At 44.1% G+C, this 14,312-nt stretch overlaps 1 protein-coding gene across 1 annotated transcript in view; it reads right to left on the reverse strand.

Annotated features, from left to right (window-relative positions):
* Positions 1-11,630, reverse strand: part of T265_03218 (hypothetical protein) — a gene marked incomplete at both ends in the record, with an annotated part of 31,699 nt that extends 20,069 nt beyond the window's left edge. Inside the window, 3 exons of the mRNA XM_009167637.1 lie at positions 8,296-8,395; positions 9,758-9,971; positions 10,801-11,630. Of these exons, the coding sequence (XP_009165901.1) occupies positions 8,296-8,395; positions 9,758-9,971; positions 10,801-11,494 (1,008 nt within the window). The remainder of the gene's footprint in view (positions 1-8,295; positions 8,396-9,757; positions 9,972-10,800) is intronic.
* Positions 11,631-14,312: the final 2,682 nt, after the last annotated feature.

Below are 14,312 nucleotides of genomic sequence, written 5' to 3' on the forward strand. Positions count from 1 at the left end.
ATATATATATATATATATATAATACTCTGATAAGTCGATTGTCAACTGAGGATGAAAAGCAGATCACAAGTAGATGAAACTAAATCGAATAAACAGAACACAGACAATGAAAATAAACGAGTTAAGTGCTCCTATATGGCTGACAAGAACTGATATTTACTACTGGTGCATTGCTATCCATGACAGCGATGATGATGAATAAGAAGTCACAGAGGCTCACCTATGCGAAGTCATGACTCAAGGTACGAGCGGGAACTGGACGAGTGAGGATGTTTAGCGTTTTACCCTGCCAAAATGGGAATGGGCACCAAGACAACGAGGGAAAAACAGCTTCGTATTTTCTTCAGCATCCTAAGTGACGGCTGCAAAAAATACTGAGATGACGCAAATTTCGCGCTGCTGGTACGACGAGTGAAGCTTCAATGTGTTAAAATCCTATCCGGAAGGTTGTCTCCTAGTTTCGCAGGGGTTCGTGAAATACGTACTGTTAATCGTTTCAAATATGAACGAAAACTATCGCCTACTCGCATGCGGCTGTTCTGTTCATCATGACTTTGTAGACAATCAAGCCTTCAGAATGCTTTAAAAACAGATGAGAAATACAGTATAGAATAACACTTTATTTAACTAGAACAAAGATTCCGAGGTCAGACAGCTTGAAGATCTTTGCTAAAGACAAATTAGCTGACACACATAGGTGGTCCAAGTAGGGCGGCAATAAAACCAGAATTCACTGCCTAAAACCCGTTCCACACTTATCAAATCCTCGAATCAAAAGGCGCCCACATTTCATGACCATGCAAATCTAACTTCATTTTACATTTGGCCCACGGATGAAAAACGATAGAGAGATGAGCACATCGCCCGAACGATGCGTTTATTCGCCCGCCTGATACGGGGGTGGAATCGGGTGGGATGTGGACGTTTGTTTAGTTTGAAGGTATCTTTACTTGCCCACCACCTATTTCAAAATCCATAGCTCTCATTCTGGAGAAGGGAAGGGAAACACCAGTGTCCTTGCAGCTTCAGCGAATGTAAGTATGTTGCCATATCGTCACTAGGCGAGGAAATGTGGGACGCAATGCAACCTGCTACATAAACAAAGAAGAAAATCATTCAGCTGTAACACCCTTTCGGTAGCTAGATGCCATGCCTCGTAGGAAGCACGAGGGCTGGGATACTGTCAGGTTGCCCAAGCCTAGATAGGGGAAGTCGAAAGGTAGAGTTTGGGTTCGAACCGCGGACCTGCCGGACAGCAAATTCGCGCTTTGACCACTGAGCTATCTCGCTTTCTACATAACCTCAACAATTTACGAGTGCCTTCGGGCGAATAAAATACGAAAGTGGAGCCCCATGGTGAACCGCTTTCGAACTCATCCGGAGTTGGCAAAATACGTCCGTATAATTGGTATTGCATTTAGCGACAATATTTCAAACATTCCGTTGCAGCGACAGGTGAATCAGTTACATTTAACAAATTACACGTAGACTCAAGAGACGAGTATATTCCCCGCAGTGCATAATGTACCTTCCCGAAAATATCCGCGGACAGTTGTACACATAAGTCTTTTCCTACTCATTTCAAAGAATTAATGGCACAAGGTGTCTGACGGAAAAAGCAGAAGTGCTTTGAAAATTCGATCATAAAGGTAAGGACGATTACCCGTTCCTGAAAAACTTGTGGAAATTGCCGTTTGATGGATGCACCAAAAAGTCGGGCATCTCTGCACTGGTAATGTGTTGAAAGTGCACGGAAACTCTACTGTATTTGTGATATTCAAGGAAATTCGTGCAAGTTTTGCGTAGTCTCATGATACACTACAGATTACACTTGAGGTGGTTGGACTAGCTTTGGCAGAAGTATGTCTGATGGAGTTAGTGAACGAATCCCGAAAACGTGAATCATGATGGCCACCCTGTTTTACATTTGGTATCAGACAAGCATACCACTGAGTCAAAGATTACAGAGATGTCACCGCTGTTTCAGAACCCTTACTAGTTGCGTCGACGAATTCATAACAGGGTATTTAGAAAACGGGTGTTGGGGCGTGCAGCAGGAACTTCAATCACCGTAAGTACGGATCGCCATCAACGGCGTGGGCTTGGCCGTGTGCCACACACGCCGACTCACCGAGATGAATATTGTTCTCCTAGCTTCAGCCCAAGTGAGGTAAACTGCAAGTGGACGTGTGAAAGAGCTTACATAAAGTTTGGGGGTTCTTGTTACAGTCCGCCTATCGTCCGTTCTTAATGCCCAATGTGCTTGGCTATCCTCGTTATATTAGGAAACAGTGAGCTTCTGTCCAGGTTGCCTGACTCAGCATTTGGAGGTGTGGGTACTTCGTATAACAGCATTAAGTACCCTCCTCATGTACTTTTTTTTCAATTTAGAGCTTGAAGTATAAGTAAAGGAAACTTCTGGTGGTACGACAGTCAATTAATTATCTGTGGTAACTGGTGCTGTAGTCTCTGATCAGGATGACATTCATTTATCGAAATTTCCCACTTCACAATTAGACACAATAAACTTCAATTTGCTGCAAACCCAGCACAACTGGTAGTTCATAAAGCTGATATGGGAGGTTGCCTCCACTACATCACAACTAATAGCCAACTGCAAAAACGGTCCATCCATACATCATCACCATCATCCATCATCACTGATAGAAACATCAAACGAGAAAACTAGTGTTTCACTGCTGTACTGTCATGGCAATTTATTTCAATAAATTTCTAAAACGGAAGGGGAAAATGTGACGGAAAGGGGGTATAGAGCTAGCCTACCACAAACATCCGAAGTTCCTACACCTTTATCATTCAGTCAGGCAACCTGGATAGAAATTAACAACTCCCCTGATACCCGTCAACCGAGAAATCGTTCAGTGTCTCCAGCCAAGCACAGGGATGGTCAGAAGAACCGCATATAAAAACCCCTTCTGGAAAGCGAACAGCACCAACGGTATCTCAATTCCCTGTAACATCCCTCATTCTTTTTTGCCAAGTGAACTTCTTTCCACCTCTTAGTTTACGACACTCCGAATGATCATCTCGGCAGATGGTAACACATGGCCCAACCCATTCAGCTTGAAGCAATGGATGCATTATCTGAGTTGAGTGTCTTCTGCTTCACCGAAGACTAATCTGATCACCTCACTGTGAATCCTCTGTTTCAAACCGATTACAATTATAGTTCTGAGACACCAGTTGTCAAAGACCTGAATATGTCTCGGATCTTTCGCCCGAATCGCACTGTAGTCTCATGCATGTTTCTTTGGAAACACAGTGAGGTGTTTTCGAAAAAGTTTGGTGACAAAAGACGTGCAGACTGAAAAATTGGTCGAGTTTTGCAGCACGACACTGAGAGGTCGTCGCATAACATTTATTTGAGGGGACCGCGTCGAGTGGGTCGTAAATTAAAAAGTAATACCTCGAGTTGTGCCACTTTTAGCCTAATTGGTACACTACCCTGCACATATAAGAATATCAACTCATTCGAAAACGTGTGGAGAATTACAAGAAAGTTAAAATACAACTGCAACAGAGGTTTCAATGGTGAGTGGATAGAAAACAGTAGTCGTGGATGCATGGCGGGATTCGAAAACAAGGCTCCTGAAGATTGCAATACATTGTACTTGAACCTGATATCACTCAAAAAGCATTTATTTGTAAAAGAAGATAGTTTATAACGAGAATTTCTCATTTATAGTACTAATCGAATGAAAATGCTCTCTTATGTTCCAGTCATAACGATATTCAAGAGACTGAAACTAGTTATAAAGTCTGGGTAAACTGCTGAGCGGCCTACAGCCTGTTTCACCTTGGTTGAGGTTCATCAAATAGGTCAACTCTCTGAATCTTTTCTGCCGATTTTTCGTTGCAATTGGATGCGCTTTCCGGTAAACACTCCACCCACTCACCCACACATGCACACCGTTCAAGCGTTTTCACTGACCTTAACCTTGGAAGTCCACCGTGGATAGATAACCAAATTTGACTACAAACACAGCGAAAAGTTACGATCGCTTGGTTCTTGTTTTTTTCTCTGAGCTTGGTTTTCGGATTTCCAACGGTTCATCACCAACCAGGGATGTCAGGGTATAATGACGACATCATATTGATTGGCACCACACTGCTCGCAAACAACTTGCCAATCCGGGAAAACTAATCAATCACAATCGCGATCTAAGTAAGCTCAACTGAAACCCCAGCTGAACCTCACATTTGTGATGTCATTCAGTTGAATGTGCTACACAAAGGCCACCTCATGTTTCGGTTGGTGCAATATGCTAGATAACGTAGAATATGTTCTTGAAGAAACACTGCTCACAGAGTTGCTGAAAGCTCTCGAACAGCCAATACAGGTTTCGCGCTTCTTAGGGCTCATCAAGTAGACGCAATCCCGGAGTTCCTCTTGGATCAAAACTCGCGAAATACCCTCATTTGGACAGTGATTTGCCTTTTAACTGGAGACACCTGAGTCCCTCGTCTAAAATGCTCTCCAAATTAGTATGGAAATGATGCACTCCACCAGCTGGGTACAGTTTGGTGCTTAAGTAGAACCCGACGAGTGCGCCTATGAGATGAGCTCCAAAACGTGTGAAACTTGTCGTGTCCCGTCACAGAGTCGTAAACAATCTTACGACTAATGTGTTTGTGTGTGGGGTTTTGTATGTGTTCGGCCATCACCGGCTTCAGGGATATCGTACAAGTCTTTTCGCCACTTCTGAAACTAATAACTACTCTCATGATAAGATGACGGGTTGCCTCATCATGACTTTCCATCTCAAATTCATCCGAATCGGACGGGTGGCCTGGTTGATATGGCGTACCAACTGTGTGTCCCTCGTAGAGCTCCAAACGTCACCATTGTTTTTCACCATCTCTGGGGTAGGAAGGACATAGCGCGTGATAACACGTAACTCCACGAGGACGCACTGTAGTATTGCCGTGACTGTCATCAAGTTCTCAGTGCGTACGAGATAATGTTGCTGAGCTTAACCATAAAGGCACTGCCAAAGACATGCTCATCGTATTGCACAGCTGGATTCGTTCAGTACACTATGTAATGGGCACCTGAGCAGAGAGGTAAATCGAAAATGATGATCAGGCGAGAGATTCAAGCTGATTAGCTTTCGGGTCAGGGAACCTGGGGAGCGTTAGAAATGTTATCATTACATACTAAACGATTATCTTGTGCAAGTTGGAGGAAGTTGGTTTTATCCTGGCAGGACATCACTAGCGAACCAGTTTAGAAACTGCTTCATCGTGGAGACCGTGTGTACTGAGTACTTCCGTCCTTGTTTGGTTACGTGAACTGTTTGTCAACCAACCAACCAACCATCCAAAAGGTGTAGAAACTATGCGTAGGAATGAATTTTATTCGCAATTCATGTGTTCCGCTTTTGTTCGCTTTATACAACAGTTATCAACCGGAATAAAAGTTATAATCATAGTTCCTTAATTGACCCGAAGCCTAAACAAGCCCATCAAAGTGTGTTCTCCAAAACAAGGGTTAGATAATTCCCAGCATGCTCAGTATTGCAAATACATTTCAACTTAATCAGAACGAAGATTCCAGATCCGAACAACAGTTGGTTTGAGATGGATTAATCGGCGAAATGGTCAGAAAAATTTAATATTTGTAAGCAGGGTCAGGTAACTGGAGAACGGTTGGTTCAGTGAAACATCGTGGACAAGGGTCGCAGAGAATGCCAAGTTGCACCTACGTCATCTTTTGGAACCCGAGCTTTACGGCGTTGTCACCACGTATGACTACACCAGCTGCTTGACTAAAGTGGCGCTCAGATCAAGCCGTTGATGCGACATATAATACGACATGTCAATAAAGTAATAACTGGTGTGTTCAGACGTTCGGTAATCGAATCTTTACTGTGGACCTGTTAGCATCAGTAACCAGTAAACCAATCAACGAGTGGGTTGAAAATGGAATACACCACTTCGCCACAATCCCGGAGCTACTTCGACGACCATGGCGATTTTCGGATAAAAAGTTGACGCCGATCAGCTGGCGGTTGTGCATGTGTCCACACGTAACTCCACCAGGACGCAATGGAGTATTGTCGTGTGGCTGTTATCAAGTGCTCAGTGGGTACCCGATAATGTTGCCGATCTTAACCATAATGGCACCACTAAAGACATGTCTATCGTATTGCACAGCTGGATTCGTTCAGTACGCTACGTAATGGGCACCTAAGTGGAGTTAAATCGAAAATGATCCACCCAATTCTACAGTCACCAATCCTAAACAGGAATGAAACAGTTGTACAGTACTTCTCGGCTTCTCAGCATGGATTGGTTTCACTAAAAAGAAGAAATTTCCATTGAAAATCAACAAATCTGGTCATATCGCCACCAAAAAAGTGCATATCCCAACTAAAATGGGCTGAGAAAACAATAAATCAATCGCAATGATAGTAATCCACGTACTATATCCAATGCACCGGATTCAAGTCGCATATCCAAACACGAATAGACAAACCGGACAGTGCTAGCCAGCTAATGCAATTAGGCGATGAAGAAAATTAGAGGATCTCAAAAATCGGTTGTTTTTGTAGAAAAAGGATATCTCTTCGACAAACGGGAGTGAAGATTACTACGGCTACAGTGCAGAAAGACGCCCCGTAGATCACGTAGAATGTGATCACTGTGAGTTAGTGAAACAAAAGTGTTACTGCCATCAAAAGTGTGTTTATTTATTTCACTGAAATGATCTAGGTGCGGCATAACGGTCATCACTCATGTGGTCAGAATAACCGCAGTGCACTTGAAATGTCGGTTCTTCCGTTAACAAAGAGGCTATCAGGAACACATGTACGTCTAAATTGTTTACCTCATGGAACGGTAACAAGGATTCAAGGGTTAGTTCAGACTTTGACAAGACCGCTAGGCGATATAAGCAACAGTGAACTCAGTAAACATCCGGAATACGACAAACAGACAACTATTTTCGCTCATTTGATAAAAATTAAGTTCAATGCAGTTTATCAGCTATAAACCAGCTGTACTTTGATTCCAGTGGCTAGTTTCAGTCACCAGGAAATGAGAGGTGTGAGATATGGCTAGGTATTATGGGCGATGACATAATCAGTCAGTTCGTATTGGATCAATCGCGTAATTCTCCGAAAAGTTGGTAGCTACGCACTGAAGACAATAACCTCGAAGAATCGGCAGTAACTACGAGATTGAGCCAATGACATGAGCTGAGCCTCGACGGCAGTTTTTGACCCTACTGAATTTACCGGTGAATGCTTTCATAGTTCGTTTCCAGGTTAGAGACTGCCCTCTCGCAAACTACTGTCAGAGACCACCTTGAATTCTACAAAACCAGACCAACTACACGATGGTTTTCACATGACGTTCCTTCGCCCCTTTTTGAATCACGATCAAAGTGTTTCGTCCGACTGGTATTGTTTTCACCTCAAATCTTTCGTAATAGGGCTGTCATTGTACTAACCAAAAATCAATCAAATCGTCCAGCTGTAGCACTCTTTCGGTTCCTAACTGCCATGCCACCCCATGGTTGCACGAGGGCTGGGATACTGTTAGGTTGCCCAAGCCTAGACAGGGCTCCACTAGCTTTGAAAAGTGTAGGTTGATTAGATAACTTATAAAACGTTACCTTAGTCTGGTCATTAGTGCACACAAGCAGTACCGTTGCTCATTCAAACGATTAGTTTGATAGAATGAAAATGGTCAATAACGGAGAAGCCTTACTAGGACACTCAGCCATTTGGACTGATTCGTTCGATAGAAAACTGTCTTCTTGCGAGGAAATAGAAGTCATAAATTGATTTAGATCTACTTCAAGCATATCTGCCAATATGCCCAATAGTATCGCCTCAGAGCCAGGGGTTCACAATAACTTCAAATGGTTTAGACTCAACCGGTTGATACACATCTACATACGCCTGCCTTCAATGTTTGTTTCGCAATCTAATTCATCCTAGGAAGTCTACAGCCTAAATCACGCTAGGGTTCCCGGGGTATTGCACTTGACCGTGAGCAGATTAATGGGACACGTGCCTCAGTGCTGATCACCATTGTGACAGAGAGGAGTGATGGGGCAGTTGATGAAGAGGACTTATTCGCTTCCAAGAAAACTGCAGGGAAGAGTAGAGGAGAGTGTTGGTAGCTCAAGTAGCTTATTCGCTGAACAAGCCAACGACCAGAGTTCATCCTATTATCAGACTCGACACGGTGCCTTCAGTATAACAATCCAGCACTCACAGCGACAACCATCCAAATAATGAGTTAAAAATTTCAGGGGCGACTTACCTCCATTGTCAAACCGTGACCGCGAATGAAGAAACCACCAAAGAGAATGCGTGTCAGATTGTGTTGTTTTGCATACAAACAAGCTAGCTGTCCAATATTACTAAAAGGGTAGAAATAACATTCGCATGATGAGTGGTCCATCAGTAGGTGGGAATTCCCTAATTTTTCAGGATGCTGGCTTCCACACCTCTACCCCAGTAGAGTAAGGAAACCTTAGGACGAAAGGACAAAGAGTACATTGTAAAGTTGCAACACAGGAGATATGCACGATCAAAAATATGTCGCCAGATATAAACTCTAAGCAGGCTTTCACAGCACCCACGAATACAAACTTAAACCAATGAGTGTGAGGACAGGATAAAAATGGCATTAACAAAGAGGAATGAGCCCTCGAGAAAGACCGAAAACGTTCATCCTCATGGACAGAAGCAAGACCATCACTGCGGACAAACTATGACGAGGGATAATATTCGAAACTTTATTTGACGCCACAAGGGGGTGAGAGCAATAAGGAGACAAAAAAGCGAGAAAGCTACCGGTAACCGAGTACCTGATTGAAGAGGGTCGTTCACGTTATGTAGATATCAACTGCATGCTTGTAACTTAACAAGCCAAACACAATACGCAGAAGGTACTCTCTCACTCATCAATGCGGTGCATGCGGAGTCTGAAACTTCGGATCCGGGATAGTGCGGTGGCCTGCTCAGACTACTCACAAATTCCATCCGAACGAACCGAGAACCCGCCAATCATATTTGGTTTGATTGTTTGCGCTATGCAATGACTGCGGCCACTGCAGATGCCACAGCTCGCACTGACGGACGGTGAAGGTAAAATTGAGTCCGCGCGAGAACTCATGCACAGGCGAGTTCAATTGTAAGACCGTAAACTTACGAATGGTAGCGTTAGTTTAAGTACATAGGGCCTCTGTGGGATATACAAGGAGGACGAAAACCTTACATGACCTGTGGAGTGTCCTAATCCTATCATACCAATCACGGGCAGCAACAAAACAGTAATGAACACTTGTGCCTAACTGTCATACAACCATGAAGGCCTTGGTAAACGAAAATGAATGGGGGGAAGGAGACCCTGATTAGTGATAGCTGAGTCCCACAAAGAACAGGTCACGATGTCGGATGTTGATAATCTCCAGATGACTTGCAAAAATATGAACACCTACGGAAATTACATTGCGAACTCCACACGTATGTACAAAACGAATGCTTGTTGCTGCTCTAAGATCCGACCCCGCTGGAACCAAAACTTCTACCTGGTTGGACAGTAGTCACTTTCTGGACGCATAAGTCATTCGGATAGGGGGGGGCTAGATACGCAAAGGCTCACGTTGCCGAAACCAGAAGAGAATTCGCTCTCAAGACGTTATCGTTTGTCGATAAACAGATACAAACATCAGTTGAAAAGCAAAAGAATGAATTGGTTCCATCAGAAGTAAACTTACTTGCTCACAGCAATGAGTAGGGACTTTAATATATCCGCTGAACATCGCGGATTATCGGGTGACCGAGCTGCGAGACCAAAGGAACTGGCGATCGCGTCTCCAGGCAGACCGAGCAGCGCATAATCTCCACCGTAAATATCACGAACCAGCATGTCCACCTTTCGGTGATCACCCGCGACAGCCAATTCCAATAACTCGTCGAAAGTGTACTTCCCTAGGGATATATATAAATAATATATGTAGCCAAAAATTCGATCGGTGGTGAACAGCCAAAGAAACTTAACAAGTGACGCTGTGTCTGGGAATAACGCTGATCGACAGCACCACACGATAGGTCTTCTTGGAAGTCCGCACCCGGTTACCACAGCACTCACAAGAACTTGAATTAGCTGTACAACTTTCGGAGGTCAGAAATGTGTCCCATACTTTGCAGATTACCATATTTTAAGGCTGAAATAAGTAAACCGAAGAGCCAAGGCTCGGGTTGGTGTGGATAAACAAGTGGTACCTATGTAAATGGTGAGATACGCTGGATATATCTACATTGAAGTGGATTCAGCGGAGAAAAGATGCTGTCGCTACAAGCAGACTTTACTGAGGGGTTTGAAATCAACACAAAAACGTTCAGTAACCTGGAGCCATTTTAGTGCAAGATTGCCCGATAATAGTTGCTGACAAACTTTTTAGGTTCAGATGTGGTGCGTTGTGGTAAATGATTACAAATAAGGAGGCTAAATTGATATGGTTCACAGAAGGGTCGTACAGTGAACAGGTCATGTGTCTCATGCAGGTATGGATAAAACGATCGAAGTACATAAGGATTCGCGTTGAAATGTGGTACAGGAAATGTCAACTAACATTGGCCGTCGAAAGAATCCCATCGCCACGCCTCAAGAGTTCACATCGAAGGAAGCATGCAGCTCATTCACCAATCATGCGACCTCATTCCCTATAGCCTGGAGCTAATAAGGAGAGTGGTAGATAAAGTGAAAATCTAAACATCAATGAGCAGGCTTTTCCACGGCGGGGCGACAGACACTTACCTCCAGAAAGGGCAGTGCCAAGACCCCAAAAGGTTCCACCTCCAATGGATGATCCACCGAGTCGGGAGTAAGATACGGGGCTTTCCACTTTCAGTATGCTGACACCTGACCCAATGTTGACCAGCAAAAATGGAAAAGTATCCACCAGTGCGTCAGAAACGAACACATGGGCTGGAATTGCATGCTTGTCGTAACGAAATAATTCATCTGGAATATTGCGAAGCATAAAAACACATCCTCGTATCAGACACTCCATTTCGTCCTCTTTGTCAAACTCCACGCCAAGCTCCCGAACAATCAGATCACGAAATCTATAAGCTCCTCCTCCAGTGACTTTGAATCTGAGTAGGGTTCGTGTGCAGTCTCTAGCTGCACCAACACCTGAATCGATATCCAGAATATTTGATCGAATAAAGGCTAAACATTCATTGATACAGCTCGTTTCGAATTTGACAAAACACATTTTTCTTCCTTCATGCTCTCGTTCGCGATAGTCGTAAAAAGGAAAGGAAGGAACTCCATCTTCTGAAGGTGTGTCGGTTTTACGACACGGAAAGGGACAATTGTACCGAAACGTGCGCTCATAAACCAACTTTGCCAAAGAACCGCCAATATCGAGTGCAAAAGGAATACGTGAAACTTTCTGAGGAAACGACTGGCGGCCGTCTCTATAACCGTCTCCTGGGGAAATCATTTGATTTCTCAAAGGATGGTCATTAGGTTGTTACGATTTGGAATAAGCGGCAACTACTATGAAAATACGCTTTGGGGATGATCACTCCATTTGAGATCCAAGGCGATATAGCTGGAGTGGTGGCCCTCGAGTAAGCTGGAAAGGACGATAAATAAAAGCGAGGAAAAGTTGGAAAGGGGATCACCCATGATTTGAAACCACCAAACTAGCTTATAGCTGATCTTCAGGCTAAAATCATCCAATCTAGACATTCGGCTTGCTCCTTGGGGCCGTCTTCTGCCAAAGACGTAAAGAGCGCATGGTCATAGTATTCGGGATCGGAAATACTGATAAGCAAGCTGTTTCAGATTATCTGAAGCAGGGTTCAAGTAAAAGGCTAAAATGAGGATGCTATCCCCGTGAGGCGCTTTCCACAAAAGCAGCAATGTAGTGGTATAACGGGTGCTAACATCATGGTAAACCATTATAACAGATAACAGGGCACGCCGGATTTGTTAAAGGCATTTCTTTTGCGCCGGAGTCATCACCTTCGTTGTACATTCACCCCATCCCCATCTCCCCATGACAGCCTATTCAAAATCAATCCGCCATAACAACTAGAATTATACGGTGAGGATATCGGTTAACGCTAACACCTAGATGTCAACCTCAAATCCATTTAGCGTCAGTGAAGCAAATTGTGGCAAATCATTTCACTTGTTGAAAGCAGATATAACAGCGAATTCTCAGGGATTGAAGGATGAATTTAGAGTCAACCGCTGGGTCATCATCATTAATGTAATAGACAGCACCGTCGATTCTGTCACTGATGCTTTACAACCACAAAGTTCCCTTAATTACATTCAAAGCCTTGGAGTCAAAGGAAAAGAGTGGTGGAGGGAAGGAACCTGGACGGGCCCAAATGTGATTCGAGCCTTCGAGATCCGTGCATCGACCTCATCAGACGCACTCCCGTTAAAGTAACCCCCAGAATTTTCCACTGAATCTTACGGAGTATGACCAAAGGCAGAACGTTCTGAAGCATGCTTCTGTGAGCCTTTGAAAGTGCTAGGCGTATGACGAAAGATGGTATATTGGCTTATTCAAGAGAGCTTGCGCTTTGCATTCGTCGTCCGTGAGGATGATATCCTCTACGTACTTCAGGTCAACAAGGTTACCATCCGTAATAATTTGAGCAGCGGACTCTGGAAGACCCTCCAGCGTTTTCTTCACTATATCAAGTTGAACAAGGAGGGGAAGAGTGGACATTCTTTTAGGACGTCACTTTTTTGCGGAGGAACTTTTAGAGTTCGCAATACAGAAGTATGTGAATACAGAGACCAGATTTTGTTACCAAAATCCTGGGGGCGAGATGGCTCAGTGGTTAGATCGCGAAGTTACCGACCGGAAAGTCCGTGGTTCCAACCCGGCCCCTGCCTCTCGACTTCCCCTATCTAGGCTTGGGCGACCTGACTGTATCCCAGCCTTCGTACTTCCTTCTGGTGGTACGGCAGTTAAGCATCGAAAGGATGCTACAATTGAACGCTACTCTGAGACATGATCTATTGGGCGAGTGTGGTTAAAAGCACAGACAGGTAGAGGGGACAGAATGAACCCTTTAGGTCAAGAAACGCAAGATTGTAACTCATCTGTACATATGGCGTTGCTCAACACCTAACGGAGAGTGATGTGGTCGACGCAGCCTCCATCATGCCGAAATCTCAGTTGCTGCGTACGGGTTAAAAGAATTGTTGCGCCGTCGTAACACGACGAAGAATCAGTGATACCAGAAGCCTTAACACAATAGGAGTCGAGCCAACAACACTATAGTTACCACATTCATTGTGAGTGCCCTTTTTGGAAAAAATAAAAAACTGTCCAGCTGTAAAACCTTTCGGTGCCTAACTCCAATGCCTCACGAGGGAAGCACGAGGGCTGGGATACCAACAGACTCCGGGAGTTGAGAGGTAGTAGTCAGGTTCGAACCACGGACCTTTCGATCAGTAAATTCCCGCTCTAACGACTTCAGCCATCACTTGAGTAAACCCTAAATGATAGGAATCTCCCCTTTGTGTCATTTCACTCGAATCATGTAACTAGCCTCCTGGCAAGCAGAGCCCTGCACTTTGAGCACTTCCATGTTGACCCAGTGTCACATATCGCAGGAAAACAAGTTTGAGAGTAATCTAACTTCACCCAATGCACCGGAATCATACTAGTCCAGACGCTCATTAATATGTCATCGTCTGTAATGCTTGCGAGGTAGGTGTTACGAAACATGTATCTTTCCACAAAGTGCTCGACATCCTGTATGCATTTGCGAACAAAAATCGGACAGGTCTTGTATCATTTTTTTCCAGAAACTGAACATCTCTGTGAAGGATTGCGATTTTAAAGTCATTACGACCAACGATTCTCATAGTGAAGCTGTAAGAGACGTCCTTTAAAAAGTCTTCGTCACGGCAAGGTAAGCACTGCGTAAAGACGAACAGACAGGGCCACTACCAGCGGGTATCTAGATCAGCCATGGTGCATAAGCGAGTTATTTCGTCCACGGAACCTCTCGCCTCCTCCACCACCACCCTTCCTGCTTCGTTCACACAAGCCCAGATCAAACTGGTTGTAAGTGGCATTTACTTCACTACCCTCATCGAAACGGTAGCTCCGATACCTACATTCAGGCTAGTATTGTTCACAAAAACCACTGGCGAATCTACTATTACGCTACAATGGCTTCCACACACTTGCAGAATGTCAGTCAAAGACAGTGTCTTATAAACCTGAACAAACGTGACAATCGGTATTTCCGTGTTAAACCAGAAACAATTGCTCAGCTGCA

This window comes from Opisthorchis viverrini (genome assembly GCF_000715545.1).
Source record: "Opisthorchis viverrini unplaced genomic scaffold opera_v5_44, whole genome shotgun sequence".
Taxonomy (NCBI): domain Eukaryota; kingdom Metazoa; phylum Platyhelminthes; class Trematoda; order Opisthorchiida; family Opisthorchiidae; genus Opisthorchis; species Opisthorchis viverrini.